The sequence below is a fragment of the Hemicordylus capensis genome, chromosome 13 (assembly GCF_027244095.1).
Source record: "Hemicordylus capensis ecotype Gifberg chromosome 13, rHemCap1.1.pri, whole genome shotgun sequence".
In the NCBI taxonomy this organism is placed as follows: domain Eukaryota; kingdom Metazoa; phylum Chordata; class Lepidosauria; order Squamata; family Cordylidae; genus Hemicordylus; species Hemicordylus capensis.
In genome coordinates, this window is record NC_069669.1 from 4,747,805 (window position 1) to 4,775,609 (window position 27,805).

Genomic DNA, 27,805 nt, shown 5'->3' on the forward strand with positions numbered 1-27,805 from the left:
ACAATGGACTTGGTCTTCCTCCGGGGATTAGACTCTCTCTGGAGTGGGGCTTTGCAGCAGGAAGGAAAGTTGGAAGCAGAAGCAACCCCACTCTGGCCTACTTTTGGAATCTGACAAGCCAGATCCAAGTGGTGCATCTGTGGGATACTGATTGGCTGCCACTTCGATCCAAAAGACCAGTCCAGAAATAACCCCAACCAGAAGTTAGTGAAGCCTGTCTGCCTCTTCTTCAAAGGTGACAGAAGCAGAACTAGATTGATTGCCCCACAGCAGGCAAGGAGCCAATGTTTCCTCCTCCCCAAGCATTCCTGATTACTCGGGGCAGGGGGAGGAATCTTCCCACTAGCCAAATGAGCCCCCTTCGGAACGGGCCTCCAAAGAGACTCTGGCCTCTGTTTTGCCCAGGGTTTTGGCCCTGCAACTGAACTGGACAGGCTTGGCTTAGAAAGCTGGAAGAGGGAGGCAGGAAGTTCCCTGCTGAAATCTCACCTGGAATAGGACAGAAGTGGCCTCAGGCCAGCAGCTCATCCTCTCCGCCCCACCCCATGTGCAATGTGGGGATAACAACACTGACCTACTTTATAGGGTGGGGGTGGTGATGGTAAAGACTTCTGGGCCTGTGAAGCGCGGCCAGCTCTGTGCCCTTAAAGATCAGGAGGAGAGGAGCTGCCTACCCACGGCATCTGCCTCACTCCAAAATGAACACTAGACTAGTCCACACGTGTTTCAGTTCCATTATGAGTTCTATTTCTGTCCCACTTTCCCTCCAAAGGAGCTCAAAGTGGCATCTGAAGGCCCCTCTTATTTTATCCTCACCACAGCTCAGTTGCTGAGTCCCCACTTGGCAGGCAGAAGTTCCAGGTTCAACCCCTGGCAGCATCTGCAGGGAGGGCTGAGAAAGACCCTTCTGTGTCTGAGACCACAGAGAGCTGCTGCCAGTCAGTGTGGACAATGCTGAGCTAGATGGACCAGGCATCTGACTGCAGAAAGCAGCTCCCTGTGTTACTCTCTCTCGGCCTAACGGAGCCTGAAGTCACCCAGTGAGCTTCTCGGGGGGAGGAAGGGGAAGAGATCTGAACCCAAGTCTCACTGGTCCTAACTGGACACATTCTCCATTTGTACTACTTTAAGCCTCATGTTTGCACATTACTTGTTTTTTGGTCCAGTCCTCTGCAGCTTTCTCCCTTCCCTCCAACTGAGCAAATGCCACAAGCCCAATCCAATGGAAATGGGCCCAAGTCCATGTAACAGAGTGGAAAGTGAACCATCTCTGTCCATAGAAAAACGACTGCCCTTGCCTTTCCAGGCAGCGACCCACAGCAATGACCTTTTAAACATCCAGATGCAGAAGAAATCCCAAGGAAGAGGGGAAAGCATTAGTTACCTGTTGGTAGGGAAAAACAGAATGGTGGGTAGGCGATCGGCCATGAATTCCCAGGGAAGATCATTCCGAGAAACATCCACCCTATTGAACAGCAAAAGACAGACATGCATTGAGTGTTCATTTTTATTTAACACGTTTATATACCGCTTGTAATTATGTCTCAAGGCAAGCAGGAAAAGATGCAACTCTGCCTCTTCCACCTACTCTTCTTTTTAACTTCCCGTTTGCTTCTTTTGAGGCTGGGGAACGAAAAAGGGAAGCGAAAGCTCAAGTGTTTCCCCCTCCACAAGCCACAATTTGAAAACAAGTCAACAGAATGACAAGATTTGCCACCACTCTGGGTCACCTGCTTCTTTCTTACCTGCCTCCCCTCATCCAGCAGCCCAGGGCTTCCCCAGATGCGGGTCAGACTACAAATCCCATCATCCCGTGGCACAAATGTCAGGGTGTGATGGGAGTTGTAGTCCAACAGCATCTGGGGACCCCGAGCCTGGGAACTCCTGCAACAAAAACTCCTGTTTTCATTAGATCCTAATGAAAACTTCCCCTCCCACTTGCAGAAGCCTTTGACAACAGACATACAAAAGGGACCCAGGCTCTCTGTGCACAGCAGCAGCCTCTTCCCACATGCTCAGCAGGCCCAAAAGAAATGGGAAGAGGAAGGCTGGTTTTCTCCTCAGAGGCGCTCCACTGGATCAGACTCAAGGCCCATCTAGTCCAGCCTCCTGCTCCCCACAGTGGCCCAAAGTCCCCACGAGAAGCCCACAAGCCGAGCAGAAAGGCAAGACTGCTGGGCCTTCCTAGCGAGCGGGGCTTGCTGTCTCTGCACTGGGAGCTTGAGAGAGCCACTAGCCATCACCACCGCTTGTGGCAGTGAAGTTCCACAGATTAATTCCATTTGGTCTCCCTCCCTTAACTCTTTCAAGCTGCCCTTTCACGTCGCCCAAGACCAGGTGATTCCGCAATGCCTCTCGCTCTGCTTTGGGCCCGAGGAGTTCATCCAGTCCGCCAGCCCCAGTGCAAAGGCACAGCAGTGCAATCCACTCCAGAGGCGGCTGGCCAGAAGAGGGGCTCCCAGCGCAGCAACCCACACAGTTGAGTGTCCTGTGAGTGGACACTTGGGGGCACACCAGCCCCTCGAATGTCTCAGTCATTTTCCGCAGCAGACTGGGCAGCCGTTCGTGGCACACATTCATGATCTAAAGGCACCCTCTCCAGAAAAGGAAGCCCAGAAGCAGCAGAACGGGACTGCTCCCTTGGAGGCCCAGCCACTGCTGGAAAACCAGAGAGAGACCATTGCTGTTGGGAGAACCATGGCAAGAGCTGGGGCTTCAGAGGAGGGAAAGGCAAGCAGCAGCTTGGGACTCCAGCAAGAACAAACAAGAGAGGGCCGTGACCCAGGAGGAGCCTGGCGCGTTTTAAGCAGGCAAGCAAGAAGCAGGGGTGTGGGGGGGAGGCCTTGTTGTGTATCTTGGAAATAAGGGTGGGAGAATCAACTACGAGAGAGAGAGAGAGAGAGAGAGAGAGCGCACATTTAATTAACTGTTAGGCAGTTTCTTAAAGGGCAGAGCTTAAAATAATCCAGCCGTATAATCTGCCCATCGATCACCTTTGAGTCATGCTGCACAACACTCACAGCAAGGCGCCCAACAGCAGAGGAGAACCCCGGTGCTGCTTGGAACCCAGAGACGGGCAAGATAGGTTCTCGGGCGCCATTCCCTTCCATGAACTGCCAACAGCCTTTTTCATCTCAGAGAGATTGTGTAAGGCAGGGTTGCATGGAAGGGGAGGAAGGAGCTGTGGCCACCAGAGGGGACCCTGCAGCGGGCACTCGGAATCTGCCAGGCACAACTCCTCTCCAGACCCAAAGGATCGGGACGGGAGACTGTACCCCATCGACTGGAGAAGTGAACAAGGATGCCTGCCGGGCCATACCTGCACAAGACAGAGGGCCGAGGGCCAAACAGAGGCATTCCAAGTGGCCATTCCACTGTTCAGACCACTTTGGTCCATTTGGGTACCATTTGGGGGAAACGGCCATCCTCTAGTACAGCATACTAGTCTGGACGGCTATAGGCGACCTCCAGGCTCAGAGGCAGGATGCCTCCAAACCCCAGTTGCAGGGGAGCAACAGCAGGAGAGGGGGCATGCCTTCATCTCTTGCCTGGGGGTTTCCAGGACAAAAATGGGAACGGGATGGTACAGAAGCTGCATGAGCATTTTATCCAGCGGCTTGGTTTAAGTACAAGCAGTGGCATGCTGGGTCCAGCTTCCTGGAGGCAGGACACTGGGCTTTCCATGTGGCCAGTAGGACGAATTACACTTTCGAACATCTCAAGCTGCTGCCTACCAAGCCCAATACCTAAGCTCACCATTGTCTACACTGGCTGGCAGCGGCTCTCCGGACCCAAACCTTGCCTAGAGATGCTGCCTGGGACAAGCAGGGGCTCTTCCACTGAGTTTTGGCCCTTCCTCACATGACATTCTCAAACTGCATAACTGATCGCAGCCACAGAGACCGGGGGTTAGGACTGGGCTTGGAGGATGGCACAGTGCTGGATAGAGCTAAATGTGACCGGTGGTGGTGAGTGTAATCAAATCTCTCCTACCTTGCCACAATGAAGTTGTCAGGAGGCAGAATCTGAGCCAGCTGGATGAAGATGTGATTGAGAGACATGCAAAAGCCACACCACGGAGCGTAATACAGCAGCAGGACGTCCTGAAGAGGCGGTTTGGGGGAGGGGGGGGGAAAGGCAGGTGAGGTGCTGGACTCTCCTTTCCCTGAAGCACAGGGGCAGGAGGGGTGGAGAGCAGGAGAACCCCACCCGCCCCCAGGGGTAGTCACGTCAGCAGGCCAAGTCCACTGGGGCCCCTTCCTGGTTCTCTCCTTAGCAACGGGACCAGCACTTCAAGCGGGAATGTGTGTTGAGAAGGGCGGGGGCGCTGCCCATTCGGCATCCTAGCCGGGCTCGAAGGGGCCCTGGAGGAGTGCTGAGCAGTCTTGCACAGGCAGCCTCAGGCACTCCCGAGAGACTTGGCTCCACTGCAACCATCTCCCCAAGGAGACTCAACAGGGGGTCCCTGGGAGCACCAGGTCAGGACAGTGAAACCTGTGCCGCCGCCGCCCCCCCTCGTGCCCCTCTGGGCTCACACAATTGCCCTTCTTTTCTTCCAAGGCCAGATGCAAAGCAGCCCACGGCAACTATGGGGCTGCCCCTCCAGCCACATTTCAGAACAGAAACACATCCTGGTGTGAAAGAGCCACAATCAGAACAACAGGAAGTCTGAGGGCGGAGGAAAGCCTCGAATTCAAGACATCCTGCATACCCCTGCTAACTTGGCAACGAGGCACTTTGTAACGTGGTGATTCTCTTTATTGAGCAGGAGGAGAGCAACTGGCCCCATCCACCCCCAGCACAGCATCCCTCCAGTGACTGTTGCTGGTGTGTATCTCATGTTTCTTTTTAGATGGTGAGCCCTTTGGGGACAGGGAGCCATCTTATTTATTTATCATTTCTCTGTGTAAACCGCCCTGAGCCATTTTTGGAAGGGTGGTGTAGAAATCGAATAAATAATTAAAACAATAATATCCCAAGCTCCCTTAAGGGAGTTCCAGGCTGCACAGGGGGATGCCCCTGCATTTGATCCCCGCAAAGCAAGATTCCTTCCTCTACTGAGCTCCCTAGCCTAGGGTGGGCTGAAGCCCGGACACCAGGACCCGTGTAATACTCTACCCCTCTGTCTAGCAGGGCCTCTTTCCTAGAGCATATGGAGCCCCCTTCCTTTTGAGTAACGTTCTCATGTGTCATTCGATACGGCAGCTTCTTTGGGACACAGAGGGAGAAAACAAGCCCTCCGGTGGCCCTCTGCTGCTCCCTCCCAAACCCAGGTAATGCGCGAGGGCTACCTTCTCACTCTTCAGCACTGCCTCCTGAAAAGTGTCCGTGGTCACCTCTTGGATGATGTGCTGAGCAGGAAGGCGGCTGGGCCTGGCGCTGTCACCTACAAGGTGCCTTTTCAAGGGACTGTAGAGAACACTGTAGTTTTGAATAAATGTTTCTAGAAGAGGAAGCCAGACATTCGGAAAGTTAGTTCGGCTTCCTAGGGCACCATGCCGAGTCACAGGAATGGGCTTTAGGGCTGATGAGCAACAGCCTTTTGGGCAGGCGTTGTTGCTCTTGGACGAAGTCACAGTGCAGAGAACAGACACACGCTGGACTTAGGTCCTCCCTTGCCTTGGTTGTTGGCAGGGCAGTGAGGATGCTCGGCTTCCACAAGTGAGCATAGGAAGCTGCCATATACTGAGTCAGACCACTGGTCTATCTAGCTCAGTACTGTCTTTACAGACTGGTAGCGGCTTCTCCAAGGTTGCAGGCAGGAATCTCTCTCGCCCTATCTTGGAGATGCTGCCAGGGAGGGAACGTGGAACCTAGATGTTCTTTCTAGAGCAGCTCCATCCCCCGAGGGGAATATCTTACGGTACTGACACTTCTAGTCTCCCTTTCATATGCAACCAGGGCAGATCCTGCTTAGCTAAGGGGACAAGTCATGCCTGCTACTACAAGACCAGCTCTCCTCTGTGGAGGGTGGGATGAGGGGAGGAGTTCCCAAGCCCCAGGTGGGGTTGGATGACATCTCCCATCGCCTTCAACCACCATGGCCTTCTCTTGGATTAGAGGAAGGGCCTCAACAGCAGAGACATTGACTTCCTGCACCTGATTGGCCACTGTGGGAAGAAGCAGGAAGCTGGACCAGATAAGCCTTCAGTCTGATGCAGCAGCCAGGTTCTTTTCGGGTGCCCCTCAGGTGGTGGGGATAAAACTTTGACCTCTCTCAAAAGAAGCCAGACACCATGACTCAAGTCAAGGAAGCCAGTTCAACATGCTTGCATAAACTAGCCTGTGATGGGCCTCCTCTTCTCCTCCATGAGTCTGTCTAATTTGCCAAAGGCCATTGCAGCAAGGGAATATGTTGATTTTGCCATGGGAAGTGGTGATGGCCACCAGCATGGATGGCTTTAAAAGGGGCTTAGACAAATTCATGGAGGATGGGTCTATCAATGGCTACTAGGCTGGTGGGTGGGTAGATGTGGGTCACTTCCAGCCTCGTAATAAGAGGCAAGATGCCTCTTAATATGGCTGTTCTTATGTAGTTGTATCATTTGGGGACCCATGGTTGAGAACCCTAAAGCCAGCTTTAGTGGCCATCACCACCAGGAATCCACAAATTTAGGCTTTGCACACTAGCCAGCCATGATTTGCAGTTGCCACCAATGCCCTCTCTCCCCTCAGATCCTTTTCTGGCACACAGGCAGAGGGCTTAGGAGAGAAGCAGGTCTTCTGTCACTTGCCCTGGGAGATGGAGATGGTCAGACACAGTGGGAGCCCTCTCCTCCTGCTTGGAAAGGATTCCTGCTATTTCTTGCCTTCTCAAAAATGGCAGTGGAAAGGAGACCTCTGGGCAGGAGATCTGGGCATCTTGCTCACCAGAGGGTTGAGGGCACTCACCACTGGCAATCGGATTTGTGGATGTCTGGCCATCACCACATTTTGAGGCAGTGGGAACCACCAATTAGTTCTGCAGTGTGTGAAGGACTCTTTTATTTCTCCTGAATCTCCTGCAAATTTCACAGGGTGACCAGTGTCCATCCCCCAAATTAACCAAGGTGGGCATACTGTACCTAGGTTTGATTTGATCACGGCTTGGTCCTGATCCAGGATATAGTGCATTTCTTCCTTGAGGTCCACAATGGTAGCAAACTCCTTCACGGGGGCAGCCCTGGGCGCCCCCAGCCTCTCCGCGTACATCCAGAAAAGATTCGAATCCAGCAGATAGAGATTTAAGGTCTTGTTGGTCCTGCAACTCAGGCCGGAAATGTTGGGAGTAGAGAGGAACCTTTCTGGGAGAAGACCACTCCCCTCCTCAATGTGAGGAATAGTGCTCTGGGGCTTGCCTGCCCAGTTCATCCCATGGGGAGCAAGCGCCACTTCCAGGGGCAGGACAGCCGCCTTCTCAGAGCTACCGAAGCCCAGCGGGCCGCTGCTGACCGTCCTGCAACAGGCAGTGTAGAAGCTGAAAGGGCTGTAGAAACTAAGGAAGTTGCTACACAAGGAAGCGGTCTTGGAGGCAATCTGGAAGAAGGTCCGTTCCTGGAGGTAGAAAGAGTCCAAGGCCGCCTCCATCTCCAAGAAGTTGCACTGCAGCCCACCCAGGCGGCTGGGCTTGACTCCAGCCGTCTGGTTGATACAGAGCTCGCAGACGTTGTGGGTCCGAGAGAAGGCGTGCCACTGGGGAGGAAGCACCACTGTGTGGCAGCAGGGGGACTCGGAGGCGGAGAAGGGGTCAGCCCCAGGGAGCTGGCTGCCAGCAGCCGCCGCGTCTCCTCCGAACACGTCTGGGTCTCCCTCATGGCTTCTACTGCAGCTGTTGTATTCCAGCGCCAGTTTGGAGATCTAGGAGGAAGAAGAGCCCTTCCTGGATTATTGCCATCGCAGAAGCTGGGATCAGGCCCTAGGTAAGGCGGCTTCCAAGAACCATAAGTGCACATACATATGAATATGACAAATACTTATATGCCACTTTCCAACAAAAGTTCGCAAAGCAGTTTACACAGCTATACGTAGTTTTTTAAAAAGGCTCCCTGTCCCCAAAGGGCTCACAATCTAAAAAAGAAATGCAAGAGAGACCCCAGCAGCAGCCACTGGAAGGATGATGTGCTGGGGATGGAGAGGGCCAGTTGCTCTCGCACCTGCTAAATAAAGAGAATCACACTCTTTTAAAAAGTGCCTTTTTGCTCAGTTAGCAGGGGAGCTATTGCACCACATCTAGTGTGGCCCTCGCAATGAAACGGTGCTGTGGAGGGGCTCTCTACTTTTAGGATGACCCTGGGGACAAGAATCATTGCCCCTCAGCTTCATCTGGCCCTCGGCCACCTTTCCTCTAGGCTCTCGACACTTAATACACCCAATCGCTTTCACAGCCCTGTCCAAAGAGAGAGAAGTGACCAACCACCAATCAGTGATGAAACAGTGCTGACCTCCGAGCTCACTCTCTCTCTCTCTCTCTCTCTCTCAAAACACCCAAGATGTGATGTGGGGTCACGACACAAGGCACCTCCCTGCCAGCCTTGGGGAGGGCAAGGGGATGTGCCATCATGCTCCGTGACACGTTGTTTTGATCAGACCTGGCAAGGAAGAGGAAGTCAAGGGAGAGCCAGACCGGTGGGACCTCCGCCTTCCTTCAGACGCAAGTCTGGCCCTGGCAAGGGCTGTGCTGCAGAAGCCTTCAGTGAGGGAACTGCAAGACCTCCTGAGCTGTGCTGAAGGGACGGAACGGACAGTTCCTTGCCATGTGGCTGCCTGGGAGGCAAAGCGCTTCCAGAGCTGGGAGAAATCACAGACTGCTCCCAGCTCAGAGAAACTGCTTCTCCTTGCAGTAAACAAGTTACATAAGATGCCCCTGAAAGCAAAGAGAAGCTGTGCTATCCAGTTGAGCCCATATCTGGCCAAGAAAGGTCTGGTGTCTTCTGAATCAGACCAGCTGAACATAGGAAGCGGCCTCAGACCGAGTCAGATGATTGGTCCATCTAGCTCAGGATTGTCTACACTGACTGGCAGCCGCTCTCCAAGGTTGCAGGCAGGAGTCTCCCAGCCCTACCTGGAGATGCTGCCAGGGATTGAACCTGGGACCTCCTGCATGTAAAGTGGATGATCCAAGGAATGTACTAAAATGAACTGTTTTCTGGGCGGTTCGTGAACCAAAAAAAAAAAAAGCAGTAACATACAATTGAAAAACTCAAAAGCACCAACACAAAAGCCACCTAAGGCTAAACACCCAAAGCATTTGGGGACAAGATTAAGTGGCAGAGCATCTGCTTTGCCTGCAGAAGGTTCCAGGTTCCCTCCCCAGCAGCAGCTCTAGGGAGGGCTGGGAATTTGGGAGCGCCTCCAGCCTGAAACACTGGAGAGCTGCTGCCAGGCAGTGTAGACAATACTGAGCTAGACAGGCCAAGGGTCTGATTCAGTAGAAGGCAACTTCCTACAACAGAAAAAAGGACTTCACCAGAGCTTCATCCAAGCCCCATCCTTCCTTGCTGGAACTGGGTACCAGGAGCCCTGTATGTCAGCTGAATATACCTCCTCCCCTCACGACATGACTTCCCCATCACACCCACCCAGAGTCGGGGCGGGGGGAAGAAAAGGATACTTCTAGGGAAGCTTCCCTGCTCACCTCATCCACAAGGGGATGGCTTTCCGCTAATGGGTTGAAAGGGAGAAACAGGAAGAGCGCCGGCCCCTTCTTGAGCTCACTGTGCAGCAAAAGGCTTTTTCCTCCGTGGGGTCTCAGCCACCGGACAAACGTCTCCTGGTTCTCCAGGGCCCATCTGCAGATGTTTTCAGCAGTATAGTTCGTGGCTTCATGTGGATACAGCTGGAAAGAGAGAAGAGACCATTCTCAGGTGTGATCACAAAATATATGAAGCAATTTTATTTACCCCTGAGAACTGCATGAGACGAGCATCGTTCTGTGGCCCGCACAGGCAGCAGGGCAGGCGCCCACCCCGCCCGTCTTCCCTGTTTCACAGTCAGGCCTTTATCTGAAGAGACAGCGTGAAAGGCCCAGCAATGCAAAGCCAATCGGTGGAGCCAAGTTCAGAAAGGAGCCTTGAGAGGAGGGTCTCTCCCGACAGATTAAGGGCCTACTGCAAGGAACAGGATTTGCCCCCCACCTCCCGTCCAGCTTGGGGGAAACCAAACCAAGCCCTTGCTGCTGCTGCTGCTGTCTAAGACACCACTGCAGGGGGAAATCAGGAGTCAGAAAAAGGGCCGCATCTCAGAGGCGTGTCATTTATGCTAAAGATTAATACATACATCCCAACAGCTAGAAAATGCCAGAATGTTTTTTCTTTTAAAAGATGAAAGCAGAGAAACAGCAACAATAAAATCAGCCATCCAGTAAAAGCCCAGGAGAATAAAATGGTCTTCTGGGTGCTGAAATAGCTATTAAAGCAGATGCCAATTCAGCGTCTCTAGGGAAACTATTCCACAACAGCAGGGAGTGTGGGGGGGGGGGGTGAGTAAGGAGGCACCACCCCCAAATGTGAAAGGAGTATGGCCCTAAATGAGACCACACAGTATATTTGGATGTTCAGTTGCGTATGTCTGGCACACCACCTCTGCAAGGAAGAATCTCTCTCGAAGCAGATCGGGGGGTGCAGCTGGAAAGGCCAGCAGCTCAACGAAGGAGCACCTGTTTTGTATGCAGGAGGTCTCAGGTCCGATCTCTACCATCTCCACGTGGGGCTGGACAAGACCCTTCTCTGCCCGAAGCCCTGGTGAGCCGCTGACAGTCAATGCAGGCAATACTGAGCCAGATGGACCAAGGGCCTGACTCCGTAAAGGGCAGTTCCCTATTGTTTGTATGAGATTCTATTTAGAGGACTGGACCATTGTCTCATGACACGATTTAGGGTCTGGTTGTCACCCTTGGCTTTGAAGGTGCTGGGTTGTCTCAATTGGATGCTAAAGGGATCTCACTGGCTCTGCATGTGTACGATGCTTTGATGTCACTTTGCTGAGAAGACGCACTGAAGACACTCTGACGGACTCTTTGCCAGAGCCTGGGCTTCTGCTTCACTGAGGCACAGCTCCTCAGAACGAGGGGGTGTCCCTCTGTTTCATTCCACCTGGGGCAGCACGGGCCGTTCTCCCCCTTCCTCAGCTTGTTTGGTAGGCCTGTCCAGGGATCCAGGTGGGCAAGCCCCTGGGAGCAGCAGACTCCTTGTGAGGCAGGGGCTCTCAGCCTTGGATCCCCAGCAGTGTTCCCTCCGATTCCCAGATGTTGCCGACTACAACTCCCGTAATCCTCAAGCAAAAGCCATTGCAGCTGGGGATTCTGGGCACTGTCGTCCACAACATCTGGGAATCCCTGTTAGAAAGCACACTGGTCCCCACATGTTGTTGGACCACAACTCCTATCCTCCTCAGCCACCATGGCCTTCTGGCCCTCTCAGCATGCATGCAGACCAGCAGCACAGGGTTTTGCTCACCTGAAATTCCAGCAGCTAAACAGACAGCACCATATTCCAGAAGGTTTATTAACAGCTCCCCAGAACAATCATTTGGCATAAGAGGAGAAAACCATTTCAGCAGCTCTGCATACAAACAATGCTGACCTTGGCCACCGTTACATAAGCAGGTTAATTTCCTTTATGAGAGGCTCTCTTCCTCACACGCACGCCCTCCCTTTCGGGACTGCTCCGTGTCCTCAGCCCCAGAGCATCTGCTTGCCAAGGCAACCGCAGAGAACCCCCTCTGCCTGGCTGCTGGAGCTGCTTTATCACGTGGCCGCTGAAGCCTCTCTCAAAGGAACCCCTTGGCCCCAAAACAGCCCTGCCCCCCTTGCCCCACATGAACACGGGCAAACTCTTCAATAGGGAGAAACGCACCCTGCACATGCTCCAAAGCACCCTCTTTGCTTGAACTACTGCAGGTCTCTCACACCTAAACGTAATGCTGATATCGCCAGACTGGCCCTCATCGGCTTACTCCAGGCAGCACAGGACTGCAAAGGTGGAACCACTCACCAGAGATGCATTGATGTGTCTGTGCAAGTAGATGCTTCCTGAGTTGGCCAATGGAATTTCCTTTGCGATCAGCCGGTCTGTGATTACTCCAAAGTGGATGGTTCCCAGGTAATCTGGAAGGACACACCAGAAGCCTTGAGGAAGAGAAGCCTATGAGAATGCAGTCTCCTCTCCCCAGAGGCAAATGCATAGACACGCACAACCCAGCCTGGCCTTCTGGCACCACACCCAGGAAACATGAGCATCCGTCTCCCTCTGAATCCCCCTTTGCCGCATGTAAGCATAATGTTTTAGGATGAAAATCCAAGCTCTACTTGTGTTTTTAGAAGGTTATCACACAACAGAACCTGCACTGAAAAACACATGGCCATTGGAGGGGGGAAAAATCCTCCCATATGAGCAAGCGTGATAAGACAACTATCTGGGAGCAGCTCTTGAGACCCTAATCAAAAGCAAGAAAAATGCTTCCTAGAGTGGGAGTTTTGCACACTCAAGATCTGAAGGACATCCCACGAGCACATCCCGGATAAAAATCCTGCCTGGTATGGCAGGAATAATTTCAGCAGACAAGAGGGCACCAAAGCAGGCAAATTGACAAAAATGACTTTTATATGCAAGATCAAATCCCCTCGGTGGTGGCAATTGACTTCCAAATGGGCAAAAAAACCCAACAACCACAGGTTAACATAACTGGTGCTCATATTCATTTCTAACACCCTTACCCTGTCTTTCTGAACACCACCACGCAAGAGTTTACAAAAAGCCCAGATAAAACAAGATCACCAACAGCCACCACAAGCTCACTGTAGCCACCAGCAGGATATTCAAGCACTCTTTTTAGAGGTCCTGAACAGCCTCTTTGAGGCAGAACAGCCTTTGCTGCCTGTCTGTAGGGGAGGAGCGATGGGGCCAGGCGCGCCTTGGGAGGAAGGCCATGCTGCCACTCGCTTGCCACAAGAAAAAAAGACCCTCCCTCTTGCACAACCCAGCGTACCTCTGATGGCAGAGGAGCCCTGAGAAGGACCCTCAGCAGTCAGACAGAACTCTTGGGCAGGCTTGCAAGGGAAAGGGGCCATGCTTGTGTGACAGTGTCCAGGTCACTGGCTCTGCTGCTCCAAAGACAGGAAGGAAAGACAACGGAACTGAAGCCCTTTCCACAGAGCCCATTTAGAACATCATGAGCTGGCTCTTAACCACAACGAGACCCAAGAAGAAGAAACTGCATTTGCTAGCGTTCACCCCTTGTCAGTCCGGCTCTCCTGCTCTTCCCCTCCCTGCTGTAATCGTGGACTGTAATTGTCCCAGGGCTGGGCCCCGTTTTCTTGCTCTGCGGATGTTCTGATGGGCTGCTACACGGAGGGCGTAACAGCAGCAAGAGCACTTATAGGGCCATGTCAGCTCGGCAGACCCAGCAGCAAACAGGAAACCAGGAACGTGAGATGCAAAATGTAAAAGGCCACAAGATAGAAGGCAGTGGAAATTACTGCAATGGCATCCACCGGGGAACCACCCACAGGCCAACATCTTGAGCCCACGAGACACAAAATGTTTAAAAATGTAGCTTGAGCCATACGAGGGGTGCCCCCCCCCCATGTTTTGTCCATGGTATATGAATTCATTAAAATTCGGTCTAATGAGAAGTGACAGCCAGTCCCTTGGGCTACAGTTCTGCTCAGTTCTCTAAGCAGAAAAAATCTGCTTCATTCCACTAATCAGTGGAGGTCTATGCTGTGTGGTGTTTAAGGTTGCAAAGATCCCCTTGCCCACCCCCTTAAGAGCACAAGATTTGCCTTGCTCGATCAGACCAAGTTCTGGCCAGTCAAATGCCTTGGGGTGCTCACCAGCAAGATGTGAAGACCACAGCCTTAGGTTCATAATTTGTCTTATTTCATCCCCAGAATCTGGTACTCAAAGGCATACTGCTCCTTTAGGAGCCACTTAGGAACATCGGTCGCTGACTTGTACAGGATCAGACCCATTGGTCCATTTAACTCAGTCTACCAGGGCTGCTCAACTTTGGCCCCCCCAGCTGTTTTTGGACTACAATTCCCATAATCCCCAGCCACAGTGGCCAATAGCCAGGGATTATGGGAGTTGTAGGACAACATCTGCAGGAGGGTCGAAGTTGAGCAGCCCTGGTCTACACTGACTGGCAGCAGCTCTCCAAGGCTGCAGACTCCGTAGTCTCTCTCAGCCCTACCTGGAGATGCTGCCAGGGATAAAAAGTGGAGTAGGTGCTTGGGCCCAGCCCAAGGCACCTATATCCTGCCCCAGAGGGCAGGCATGCAAGGTAGCCTTGAGCTGCAAGAATTGGGGCCCCCGGTTAGGGTTGTAGTCCAACAACAACTGGGGACCCAAGTTTGAGAACCCCTGGATTCAATACAATCCTGGTGAGCTGGCAAATCAGCATCTATTCAACCACATGAAGTAAGAGTGCCCCATGTTCAGAAGCAGTATAGCTCTGAGTAACAGGTGCTGAGGACAAACATGACAGGCCATCTACAAAATCCACAACCTGCTTAGGAGCTTCCTACAAGGGCACCTGGCTGGCCACTGATTGAAAACAGGGTGCTGGACAAGAAGGACCTTTAGTTGCATTGTGACACAAAAAGATGCCCTGGCCGGTTGCAGAAAGCCTAGGCTGGAACCCAACACCACGGCAATGAGCTCCTAAAGAGCTGGAGGACGTTTTCTTTTCAAAGGGGGCTGCTGAGCTTTAACCAGGAGAGGCTTTGAATGCTGCAAAAGATGCTTCTTGGCTCGGGAAAACATCCGGGCATTTTAATGCTTTTAGCGAAGTATCTGTACCTGATGGAGCAAGGCAGGCAAATTCCCCCTGGAATCAAGGAAAGAAGCCTGCCGCAAAGCAAGCCCCTTGCCTTGGAAGAAGCCCTTTCACCTCAGTGAGACACCCCAACAAATCTCTTTCTGCACAAATTCAGGTCCCTCTGGAGCTCAAGTGGGGGTGGGGAGCGCATATGTAGTTACGCTTTTTTTGGTGGGGGGGATTAATAGCAGTTTTCATATTTCCAAATGGCTACAGGTTACAGCTCAAGGCGACCTCTGAAGCAGCCACATTTGCTAGCGAGTTGCTGCCAAGAGCATCTTTCTAAAGAACAGAAATGGTGTTCTAGGGCATTCTGACATCTTTGCTGAGCTTCACATTGTGCATGGGAAGCACACACTCCTCTGAAGCACTTAACCTGGCAGGGGGCATGAGGTCAGCCATTCACATTCCCGACGATCAGCCAGGAAACCCAAATGCAGCATGCTTCCCACAGCTCTCTTGTGGCGCTTAAGACTGGTTTCCACAAAAGGGCATCAGTTGGAATACGATTTAAGGATGGCTGGCGTGCCACAGGGATCCATGGAACACGTTCGTCGCACACAGAAGCCAAACACACCCCTACCCTTCACCAAAAACAGAACCTTAACACCTTCTCCGAGAGCGAGGCCTACAATGGCCATTGCAGATGGGGGCTGTAGACAGACAATATCTGTGGGCTCAAGGCTGGGGACCCTTAACCAAGGAGATCGGAACTGCACACTAGGCCGAGGTGTGATTCTAGGTCTACAGGGGAACGAAAGGGCGCTGCCATTAGAAAGCAGCACCAGATGCAAGCCAGCATGATGGTGATGGAAGAGCAAGGGCTAAGTCCATCAGGTGGCCACAGGAAAGCAAGGAAGGGGCCATCTGTTCAGCAGGTGCTGCGGGGTCTCTGGAGAGGCTCTCGTCTTCAAGTGGCCAGTGCCACAAGCAAGAGAGGGAACGTGCAGCTCCTTTCTGGGTGCCTGGAGGATGCACTGGGCAGGCACTGCAGCCTGGATCTGCACCCAACTTTAGACCTGCTCGGGACGTGCCGTGTATGTCACACGGCCCCCCAAGTCAAGAGGCACTGCAGATCTCCTGGAGCGCTCCGGAGCTGCCCAACCGCCCTCATGGGCTTTGGGGGCCAAAGAGGCGCCGGGGGAAGCTCAGAGCCACAGGTGGGAACGGCTCTCCACAGAAAGAGTGCAGTAGCACCTGTTCTGCACGGTCTCTGAGGGAGAGCTGGTCTTGTGGTAGCAAGCATGGATTGTCCCCTTTGTTAAGCAAGGTCCACTCTGGTTTGCATTTGGATGGGTGGCTACATGTGAGCACTAGAAGATCTTCCCCCTAAGGGATGGGGCCATAGCTCCGAGGGAAAGCATCTGCTTTGCATGCCAGGTTGAATTCCTGGCAGCATCTCCAGATAGGGCTGGGAAAGACTCCTGCCTGAAACCTTGGAGAGCTGCTGCCGGTCAGTGTAGACCAATGGTCTGACTCAGTATAAGGCAGCTTCCTATGTCACATGGGATCTGCTCTCCAGCCTAGAATGGCGCTCAGAGAATACTTTTTTTTTTAAAGCAATTTTTTTTTACTCCCCAGTTTGGAGAACGATTTGGAAATGTCTCTCTATGTTCTTCCTGACTTCACATACCCTTCTGAGATAATGGCCTTCTGCATTATTTGAAAACCCGGAGTTCTGAAAAAGCAGAATCAGCTGCACAGAAACAGAACAAATGTGCAGGGGGGCAGGAGGAGGGTACCTTCCCAAACTCTCCCCCCGCCCCCACCACCATGAGCAACCCCCCCCCCCCGAACTTGGCAACTCTTCCCCCACTGCTCCTGGATCTGCTTACGGTGCTGGCTCCACCTGCCAAGAGCAAGCTGTCTTAACCTGCTACACGCACACATTACAAAGTGGGCCAGCTCACATTTCACGCTCCCCAACCGGGGCAAGCCTCTATAATTAATGAAGCCACCGGAGAAAACTTTGGCAAGGGAGGAGGAACTGAAGATGCTGTTGTTTACTCTCCTCAAGATACCTCTATGGGGGAAACAGATGCAGCTCAAGGAAGCCTGGCGTCACCTGTGAAGTTCGCACCTGAAGAGTCCCTCCCAGGAGGTCGGCCACAAGTCTGTGTCACCAGCAAGACAGGGAGGGTTATGGCCATCCAGCCCCATCCGCATTTCACCAGCAATGCTGATCGCCCCAATCCGTGTATCTCGAGTAGCTGGAAGCAGCCGCCTCTGGATCCAGCAGCAAGCCAGTTCTGAGTGCGGAGGGAAGGCTGGAAGCTGCCGGGTCCCAGCACCCCTCCTCCACCCTCCGGAGGCAGCTGGCAGGATGCTCCTGGCACGGCCTTCCAAGTCAAGCTCGAGTCTGCCTGAGCAACGGCCAGATTCCAACCAGGGCTGCGGAATTCTTGGGGGGCTTTCCAAGAAAATGCCCTGCTCAGCGCTCCTCCTGCCCGCCCACCTTCTCAGCTCTGCCTCGGCTGCCCTCCAGGTTCTGCAGTGGCATTTCCTTGGGGTCCTATTCTGCCTGTGCCTCCAGCACCCTCAAAACAGTGAGTGCAGGCCCACAACTCTGATGCAAACAGAATTTCTGCCTCCTCTTAAACACACAATGCTTTTCACCAGAGTCCGTTTGCACATCCACCAGCAAGTCATCAAGTGTGGAATAGCCAAGCAATTTGTGTGTCCACAGGTTTGCTCTTTTGGTGCAAAACTGACTTGGCAGCTAATTTGTCCTCCCCCCACCCGCAAGAGAAAGCATAAAAACCAAGACTTATGATGCATGCAGAATGCATCCTTTTTAGGGGCACTAAGAAAAACAAAGAACGTGGATAGCTCTTCTACCAAGGGTTTCTGGCTGGCAAATGGAACCAAGCAAAACTTTGTCCAAGATAAACAGCAAATTCAGATAAAGCAACTTGTTGACAGGACACACAACAGGGAAATGGCTTGTTGCATCAGTGACCTCTGCTCTGCGTTCAGCACACACACTTCAGCACTGAGCCCCAGAACAAAATGTTTACAAGTCCTCTCCGCAGCATTTGTTTAAAAACACACACACACACACACACGGCTCTAGAAGTCTGCAGAAGGCAAGAAGCCGTTCTCTCTTAAAAGGCCATTACAGAATCACTGGAGTATTTTACCTCTAAGAAAGCACAAAGAACGCAGGGTCACAAACAGGACTTTGTCCCTGGAGATGGGAAGGGAGCTCTGGCATACGGATTCTTCCCCTGCACGAATTCACAGCTAAAGTCGAGATACGTGGCAGCACACAGAGGGGTGCAGAAGAAGTCTCAAAGAGACTGCATTGCCTCCCATGTGGCCACTAATGCCAGCCTGGTTCAAGCCAATTCTGAAGACATGGAATACGTGGTTAGCTCCATGTATAGGGAGGAGAGCGGGTCTTGTGGTAGCCAGCATGAATCGTCCCCTTTGCTAAGCAGGGTCCACCCTGGTTGCATTTGAATGGGAGACTACATGTGTCAGCACTGTAAGATGGGCCGCTCTCGGAAAAGCACCTGCCTGCTTGCATGCAGAAGGTTCCAAGTTCCCTCCCTGGCAGCATCTCCAAGATAGGGCTGAGAGAGATTCCTGCCTGCAACCTTGGAGAAGCCGCTGCCAGTCTGGGTAGGCAATACTGAGCTAGATGGACCCATGGTCTGACTCGGTATATGGCAGCTGCCTATGTTCCTCCCCTGCTAAGCAAAGAGGCACCTTTTAAAAGTGGTGATTCTTTTTACTGAGCAGGGGGAGAGCAACTGGCCTGATCCATCCTCAGCACAGCAGCCCTCCAATGGCTGTTGCTGGTGTCTCTCTCATGTTTCTTTTTTAGATAGCGAGCCCTTTGGGGACAGGGAGCCATTTCATTCATTCATATCGATATAAACCACTTTGGAAACTTCTGTTGAAAAGCGGTATATAAATATCTGTCATACTCGTATGGTGAGCTGTACAATCTGGACTCCCGACACACACCCATAAGGCTGTGGTCCCGCTGGGCTGGTCCTAAGCACTTGCCACTGGAATTAAATCCTACTGAATTCAACGAGACACAATCTAGGAAGTCTGTTTGGGAATGTCAGAGCTGCCACACTGGAAGCCAAACCCTCGTTTCAAGTCAGGGGATGTTGAGGCATGCCATGAAGGGCCCTTCCATACGTTACATGGCAACAAACCCCGGGCCTCCACGGAGCATGGGAACCGTGGCCAATCCTGGGTCCCTGGTTTGTACAATACATGCAACTCCAAACGTGTATCTGTTCTATCCACACTTTATGCTTTTAGTGAAGATGTTTTCAGAGGAGCACTCTTAAAACCTCTTCAAGGCACACCAAGCAATGTAACGACTGCTTTCAGAGACATGGCAGGCTGCCTCTCCCCTTCATTCTCTGGCCTACAACGTGCTATAGTGGGGAAGATGATGGCAAGGGAAATGGCCTGGGTGGATTGAGCAGCAATCTGGTCAGCTGGCAACGCGGCTTCAGGCAGAGCGATCAATATGTACTTTATTAGTGGAAGAGCGGCTCTTCTCCCAGATGGAGTGCATTCATTACTGGTACATTCTGTCTAATGCAGGAGGCCTCCGCAAAACGAGGATCAATGCAAGTGCTACTCTCCTGTTTCCTTCTCCTGTCGCTTAGCCGTAACATGCACTTTTACGGACATCAATCCAGTCCTGCCAATGCCTAACTGGGTTAATTGGGATTATATAAAGAACTCTATTCCTACCAAAGAACAAGCCTCCAACCAATTTCTTCACGGTCCTCCCCTCTTCTCAGGAGGATGCAAAGTGGCTGTTTCTGTTGTCATGGAGATTTAAAAAAAAGATGTCTTCTGGGACTAACAGTTCAACTCCTCCACGTGCATCCCCACATGACGACATCACCTGCTAAACCATCCACCCCCCAACAAAAGACGCTAGAGATGAAGATTTGGGTCTGTGAGTTCAGTGCTCTAGGAGTCAACTGGCAAAAACACAAACTACAGACGAAAGGGCCCCGGGACATGAGGAGGTTCTAAGTGCAAGAGAAACCGCGAATGATGCACCTTCTTTAAGTTACGCAGACAGGCAGGATTCTGGAGCCAGGCACCCAACCAGAACCAGTGGTGAGGCCCCCATGTGAGTTATACCCTCATATACCCACAAGAGTATTTCCTATCTTCCCAAAATGCAAGCAATTCAAATGCTCACTGAATATGCAGTAACTGTTGGAAATTCACTTGAAAATTCCCCTCCTGCTGAGCATAGATTTAAGAACCACAAAATCCCCAAACCCGCTTTTTTTCTTTGAGCGACTGCCAGTACATAAAAACTTCAGCCATCCTGTGTGTTGCAGAGTTGGCACCACCCAACCACCCATGCCAGATCCCATCAACCCGCTATGAACCTTCACCCCAAGACCTTTCCCTGAAGTTAACTCACACAATTCTATTCAAGAATTTTGACTTAATTTTGCTTCCTTCCAGAGACAGCTGCTTGGCCGCCCTGTGAAGGAGTGGTGATTACAGGAGCCACAAAGGGCTTCAGAGTGGGAGACAGATGGCCCACACCCATGGGGCTCAATCCCCTGGAAAGTTCTCCATCACAAGACCCATGGAAATGAACATTCATTCATTCTTTAATGGAGTTTGCACAGGATCGCTTCTCAGGGGATTGCGCCCCATTGTTACAATTACTATTTATATTTTCCCATCTATGTACACAGCATGTAAAAAAACAACTGAAAGGGAGGGGTGTCCTGGGAAAGGTCCATCGCAGGTCCTGAAATGTCTCCAGCAATCCCGCTTCTTACTTCCATATTTTGTTCCCAAACCTGGCTGGTTTTGGACAGGGAACAACATGTGCCAGGAAGTTTCATCAGCAATTCTGGACAAGAGCCCCCAACCCAGATGTTTTGTGGTCTATTTAGTTGATTGCATACAAGAAGCCAAAATAAATTAGTTTTCAACATGTCACACAGATGGGATCAGTAACTTGATCAGAGTACAATCCAGCCCTGTTTCACAAGTCAACTGCAGTTTTGTCAACATTGACGACACGGAAGGGAAATCATACCCCTGGTAAGTTCCCACCCACAAATTACAGTCTGGACCGAGTCCTGCGCTACCTCATTGTTTTCAAACAAAAGGAAACCATGGCTCAATAGATGGTCGTCAGGGTTACGATGATTATCATAACAGATGAAAACTGAGACCCATCTATAAAATGCCATTAAAAGTTAATTAAATTAAAAAAAAATTAAAATGCCATGTCTTATTGAAATGGGTGACCCTGCCTGAGCCCCAAGATTCACTTCAGGGCCGCTGCTCTCTAGTCCATCTTCACTTGACATTCAGTTGGTGGGGTAAAGGGACAGGGCCTTCTCTGTGATGGTGGCTACACACCTCTCATGCCCTCCCTGGGGAGATCCAGCAAGATTCCTCTCCCCCAGCTTTAGCGAGATCTCCAACAGGTCTTGGGGATTTGATTTTTGTTGCTTGGAGTTGTTTAGTGCTGCTGCTGATTGATATTTACTGTTTTCATATCTGGCACCAATTTGCATTGCTTTCAAATTTCTATTCTGCTTTGCTTAAATGTGTAGAAAATGAGTTAGAAATCTACATAAATAAAATAAGTGATGTTACCTTTACTTAAGGAATGCAACGCTGAAGTGAAGAATGTCAGATAACCAGGAGGTTGGGGTGAAGCATTGAACTCAAAATATCCCAAGACTCCAGGCTGCCAAAAACAAAAAAAAAACCCCAGAGAACATGTAAACCAGACCACAGCTATACAAGATAAAAGGGGGGGGGGGGGAACTCTACAAAGGCCTTGGTTTAACCAATAATATATGGCACTTGGTGTCATTTATCACACAAATGTTAGACATTGCAAGCGTTTCTCCAAACAGCAAGCACTTTGTGAAGGGCTTCTGCTGTCGCCTTTTCAACTTCATATTATAGTATTGCACAAAGAAGAACAGCTCCAGACAAAGTCCACGCAGAGTAAAAGCACTCACACACAGGCAGGGGAAGCAGCTTCAGAACATGCAACAACTTAGTCTCTAAGAGCGAGGTTCTAGGGCTCACACCCTTCCTGAAGGCATCCCCTCTGCCCTGAAAACCCATCACCCGAATGCATATGAATCTCTGATGATTCAGGAGTGGCAGAATCCACAGTGACCAGACACAGACTGTTATTTCATCGCATCTGGGGCAAGGTTCTAGAACTCAGAACACCACAGATTCTGTCCAGAAAACAAGATCACAACCACACAATTCTTATTGAAGCTACTTCAGAAAAAGATGGTATCCAATTGGGATTTCTCACACCTCCCCCCTTAAATATGTGTAGGATATTTGCATTATTTTTTTTACCGTGAGCTAAAGATAGGCTCAGAGAGCTAAAACTAGAAGATGACGAAGACAACAGGAACTTCCTGCTTTCCTCACTCTAGTTATCAGATCTACTGACCCAAAGGTTTCAACACCCATGTTCAGAGAGCAGCAGAGGCCTTCAAATGTTTCCCACCAGCTCCCCCTCGTGGCTTTAAGCTTTATATTCAACAAGATGGGGAAACAGCATCTCTGACTGCAAAGTCTGTGGAACTGTACAGAAGCCTTAAGAAATTGGCATCTATGCATTTGTCCTTCCACCTGCTCATAATCTGAACTCTGATGCTTACACCAGGGTGACAAAGGGCCACCCCTCTGGCTTTCTTGCCAGCCCTAATGACTAAGAGAGGTACGTGCTGACAGGCAGACAACTAAAAATATTGGTGGATTCATAACTGACCTGGGCTTCAGCTGGCTTAGCAATTGAAGTGGCACAGAAATTTGTGTCTTACAGGCCCTGGGAAGGGTTACAAAGTGAGGGCATGGAACTACAGACAGAAGCAGAGCCAAAGAACAGCTATTGAGGTGTGTACGTACATACAGACATGTGCCAGACCTGTTCCCCTAGCAAGGGGCTCCTTCCTGCCGTTACTCCCTGCTCTCTCTTCCCTGCTCCCTTACTCTGACCTAGACATTCTGCCTTGATCCCTGCCCCACACTGTTATGCTCTCTATGCCTTTAATGGCCCCTCTGCTGCTGTAGGTTTTCTCTGAATGCTTATATGCTCATCTGACTGCGTTTATTGGCTTGCATCTATGGTCCTTCACCCATTGTGTCAGCTCTTTGCTTTATCGTAATCTGCCTTGAGGCTGGCAGGCAATAAGGCAGGATAGAAATACCACAGGCCGGTAAACAAAGTCGGCCAGCCCACCTGGCTTTAGTCACAAAGGGACAAGAATGCTTTTAGACCAGGCTATAATGCTTATCTGTGGTCATCAGGAGGGGAAGTTAGGCTTCTGAATGGATTTTTCAAACCACACACTTTTGTCTTGGATGCTCTTTTGCATGGTAGCAAGCATGACTCGTCCCCTTTGCTAAGCAGAGTCTGCTTTGGTTACATATGAATGGGAGACTACATGTGTAAGCACTGTAAGATGGATAGAGCTGCTCTTGGAAGCTTCCAAGTTCTCTCCCTGGCAGCATCTCTAAGACAGGGCTGAGAGAGACTCCTGCCTGCAACCCTGGAGAAGCCGCTGCCACTCTGGGTAGACAATACTGAGCGAGATGGACCAAGGGTCTGACTCGGTAGAAGGCAGCTTCCCAGGTTCAACCTAACTGCAGAGAAGCTACAAGAATCTTTTGCCAGACCTTTACTGGGCAGGAAACAGGGCAAACCAACAAGGAAGACAGTCACTAGACTCTCAGTGCAAACACACGGTTGCATACCAGGTTCATGGAAGCTTGGGAGGGCGGGGGAGAAAACAGCACTGTGCTTGAGAGAATGTGGTACATCTGTAACTGAAAGAACAGCCAGCCAAAACCAGGGGAAGGCGACTCAAGTTACCTCGTAATTGGAGAGGAATTGCTGCAGCTTTGATCGAGATGAGATATAGAGCAGTGGGGCCATCACGCGGCGAACAAATTTCTCAATGTAAACGGCATTCATCGGGCCTTTGTATTCGATGGGCTCAAAGCTAGCATTAAAAGCCACAAGCACAGCACGTTAAAGGTTGAAACTTAATTGCAATCTCGAGGCTAGTGAAGATCAGCCTTGAGCTGGCCAAGCTCAAAGGAGGCCTGAAAGGCCTGCATGGTCGGACACAGACTGTCTTAATCTAAACAGTGAACGCAACTTCATCACTGCCTCAAACACGAGTAGTTAATCTGTGCAGACTGTGCATTAGAAGCCATATTCCATTATCAGGAATGCCTGCTTTATGTGCTGTGACGCAGATCACCATGTTTTACGAAGCAAGTGCTTACATAAAGGTACTCTGCAACCTTAATTTAAGTATCACACAAGCATAAATTTCCCCAATTCAGTGTAAAATGAAGTATCTCATTTTCGCACCACCAGCCAACTGACAAATAAGAAAGTTCATACAGTGTTTCAGAGACAGCATCACCCTTAAGGGGAAATCAAGCTTCACTTGATCTCAGTAGCTTATCACATAAAGCTTAACACATGAGCAGGAAGAATTTAGTCAAAGGAGCTAAATGTACCCAGAGATCTGCCCATTCTCAGCAGAATGTCCAAACAACTTCTAGGCACAATAAAAGCTCTGAAAAATCAGGTTTCTATGGAACCAAGCCAGCAAGATGCACTCTGTGAGAGAGCTCTATTCATCTGGGAAACTTTTTCCAGTGAGCTTTTCGAAAACAGCTCTGCCTATATGAGGCAAGAGGCAATAGAAAAAGTCTTACCTCTGGTGGTACAAGTATATGACTGGAAAGTAGAAGAAATGCTTCTGTTTCCTGCATTTCCCCTGGTTCCACCAACAGTTGATGGCCACAAACAACACCTGCAGGGGAAATAAAGCTTTGGCATAATTCAGAACAGCACTGCCTGAGGCATGCATAGGTGAGTTTCAGGGTCAGAGCCCAAACTGGCAAGCTACAAAAAGAACAAGCGCAACCCCTGAAATTTCCCCTTTCAGGAACAGTGGGCATCAGCCATTGGGTCTCCTTCCCCAGCTCCTGGACAGAACTTCTGTGCAGAGGAGAGGCTGCCTTGGGGAGTTATGAATCTGATCTGAGGTGCAACAGCCATGTTAACATAACACAAGATGCAGTTCCCAAAACTTGCTCCAGAATGGATTTCAGAAACATATCGACAGCCAGAGCAACTGTTTAAGAACAGGCATAATGCAGTCTCTCTGGGATACCCCTGAGACCAATCTAGCTGCCACATTTTGGACTAAATGAAATTTCCAAACACACAAAGGCAGCCCTAGACAGAGCGCATTGCAGTAGTCCAACCTGGAGGTTACCAGCTGGTGTGCCACTGTTTTCCTGTCATTCATTTTAGTTCATTCCTTGGATCATCTGCTTTGCATGCAGAAGGTCCCATTTTCTCTCCCTGGCAACATCTCCAGGTAGGGCTGGGAGCGACTCCTGCCTGCAACCTTGGAGAAGCCGCTGCCAGTCAGTGTAGACAATCCTGAGCTAGATGGATCAATGGTCTAACTAGGTATAAGGCAGTTTCCTACGAGGAGAGAAATGGACTCAAAGCCGCAACTGCATTCCTGCCACTCCGCATTACCTGGTCTGCCAAACTGCGGGCCACTTTATCAATCTCTTCTTTTGCAGCCACTGACTGCCCACACCATGGAGCGTAGAAAAAGAACAGTGAGATTTCCGAATCCTGGCGAATGTCTTCTGCATGGTCCAACTGACCAAGGAAAAGATCATGGACTGGAGACGTTACAGAGAAGAAGTTAACCGGAAGCTTTGCTGGCATCGTCACATCTTTTGCGCGGCTAGCAGGACAAGAAAAATGAAAAGAGAAGGGGACACATGGCCATCAAGTATCATCAACCCAGCAACGTTAAGTATAACATAATTTCACTTTGTATCATTTGGTTAGTTAGCAAAAGCTAGAAGAAAGCAAGGCTATATTCCTCTGGGGTTGCAATGCAAAGCAACACCAGATATTTTGCAACTGTGAAGCCCTACAAAAACATGTCAGCCCAATCCGTAACCCAGTCAACTTGAATGTAACCTACTTTTGCACCACTGAAGTAACTGGACTAAGACAATTCTATATTTAAGGATTCAGGTTTAACTTGAATTTGCTTTGGACTGTATGAGATAAACTAGAGAGCAGAGTTTATGGGATACAGTCTTTTGGATGCTTTTCCTATTACAGTCGGAAGATACAGAATTGTTCTTGAAAAGTCACAGGTGCATATACGATCTGTGGTGGCCCAGCCTCACAGCAGCTCCCATCTGCTTGGAGTGAGAGAGAGAGAGAGAGATGTGCAGTTTTGATTCTCGGTTTATTTCAGCCTGCCACAGAAGCTTCCAAGCTCAAGCTGCATGACAATTAGAAACACATGATTGTATCACTTAATGGTTGTTATTTTCAACACCACCTGGTCCAGAATATTCTGTTCATGGACTGTTTCTACTCATCTTACTGTTAATTTGGTTTTACAGAACCCCTTTCAGAATGTGTTGTAGTTTTCCCTCCTATTTAATCCATTCCTGTACAAAGCAAATATACCTGCTGCAAAGATGATTCATCAAAGGAAACAGTACCCAATTCAAACACTGCCACGATTTTCACATGGTTCCTCTCGTCACCTCTCCCAGCCAGCCAGCCCCACCCTTACCACACACTGCTTTTGGGGGCACTCAGAAGCAAAACCCAGGGCCCTTCGTACCTTCTGCCAAGAGTTGTCAAACATGGGTCCTCCCATTATGGCTGGGGAGGATGAGAGTTGTAGTCAACACCATCTGGGACCCATACTTGAGAACTCCTGCGTTACACAGCGGCAAATGCATGCTTGTTATTGAGTGGGCATTTGCTGTACAGCTTACCATGCAGACATGTTTGCTGCATTTGGGCATTACATACAAATGGTTTTATAGGTACACCTTAAGAACAGAAGGTTTGCAACCACCCTGAGTGAACATTGCAAACTTTCCAACAACACTTAATCGTCAAGGCACCCAACCATCATATGCACCTGTGGTAGCTGTACTGATTTGGAAGGCACGAAGGAGGAACATAGGAATATAAGAACACAGGCAGTTGCCCATGGGTCTATCTAGCTCAGTATTGTCTACACAGACTGGTAGCGGCTTCTCCCAGGTCGCAGGCAGGAGTCTCTCTCAGCCCTATCTGGAGATGCCAGAGAGGGAACTTGGAGCCTTCTGCATGCAGGTGCTCTTCCCAGAGCGGACCCATCTCCTAAGGGGAAGATCTGATAGTTTATGTCACAGGGTTGTTGTGAGGAGAAACATAACTATGTACCCCACTCTGGGCTCCTCAGAGGAAGAGCAGAATATAAATGTAGGAATGAATGAATGAATGAATGAATAAATAAATAAATAAATAAATGCGAACCAAGGTGGACCCTGCTTGGCAAAGGGGACAATTCATGCTTGCTACCCACAAGACTAGGGGAAGACAGGCAAGTGACGATGCTTTGCAAAGCAACTTTGCATTAGGGTAGGAATACACACGCTTTCAAACTGCACAGAAGTCTTCGTCAAGCAGAAATGGGATAAAAACACATCTTAGTAATCAGTTTGAGATAGGCTTGCAACACTCAGGCCAAGGCATATTGCAGATGCATCTCAATATATTGCAATGCTAAGACGAAAACTCAAGAGACTCATTACCATATGTCCTTTCAAATACACACCAACTGCGTGTTTTACAGACACCAAAGCAATGATCTGCACTCTGTTATTGTCAGATGTTACAGAGGGAGTGAGTCTCAAGAATTGCCATCATCCTTACGAATTCCCACTCCTTACTCAACAACTGAAACCTCCAATGACTAGGACTCAAAACACAGCTGGTGGAAAGCTCTTGCCAGCAAGAAATTCACAAGATAAGTGGCAGATCCACAGCGAGCACCTGAAGCTCATGTATGAATCAGCTCACATATGGACGGGGAGGAAGATCCAACCAACTGAGCATACAAGAGATAATAACAACTAGATAACCTGTGCTGTGGCATTTGGT

General features: G+C 50.4%; 1 protein-coding gene across 4 annotated transcripts in view; it reads right to left on the minus strand.

Annotated features, from left to right (window-relative positions):
* The window catches only part of TXNDC11 (thioredoxin domain containing 11), a 31,311-nt gene that overhangs the window by 1,502 nt on the left and 2,004 nt on the right, over positions 1-27,805 (minus strand). For 2 of the 4 annotated variants that reach the window (XM_053276905.1, XM_053276907.1), the window contains exons 2-11: positions 25,370-25,586; positions 24,532-24,629; positions 23,672-23,801; positions 21,418-21,511; positions 11,970-12,082; positions 9,614-9,814; positions 7,065-7,836; positions 5,292-5,443; positions 3,994-4,103; positions 1,385-1,465 (exon numbers count right to left, since the gene is read on the minus strand). In XM_053276905.1, coding sequence (XP_053132880.1) covers positions 1,385-1,465; positions 3,994-4,103; positions 5,292-5,443; positions 7,065-7,836; positions 9,614-9,814; positions 11,970-12,082; positions 21,418-21,511; positions 23,672-23,801; positions 24,532-24,629; positions 25,370-25,586 — 1,968 coding nt within the window. Of the gene's footprint in view, positions 1-1,384; positions 1,466-3,993; positions 4,104-5,291; positions 5,444-7,064; positions 7,837-9,613; positions 9,815-11,969; positions 12,083-21,417; positions 21,512-23,671; positions 23,802-24,531; positions 24,630-25,369; positions 25,587-26,798; positions 27,432-27,805 lie in introns of those variants that run through there. The other 2 variants (XM_053276906.1, XM_053276908.1) reach the window with 2 other exon arrangements.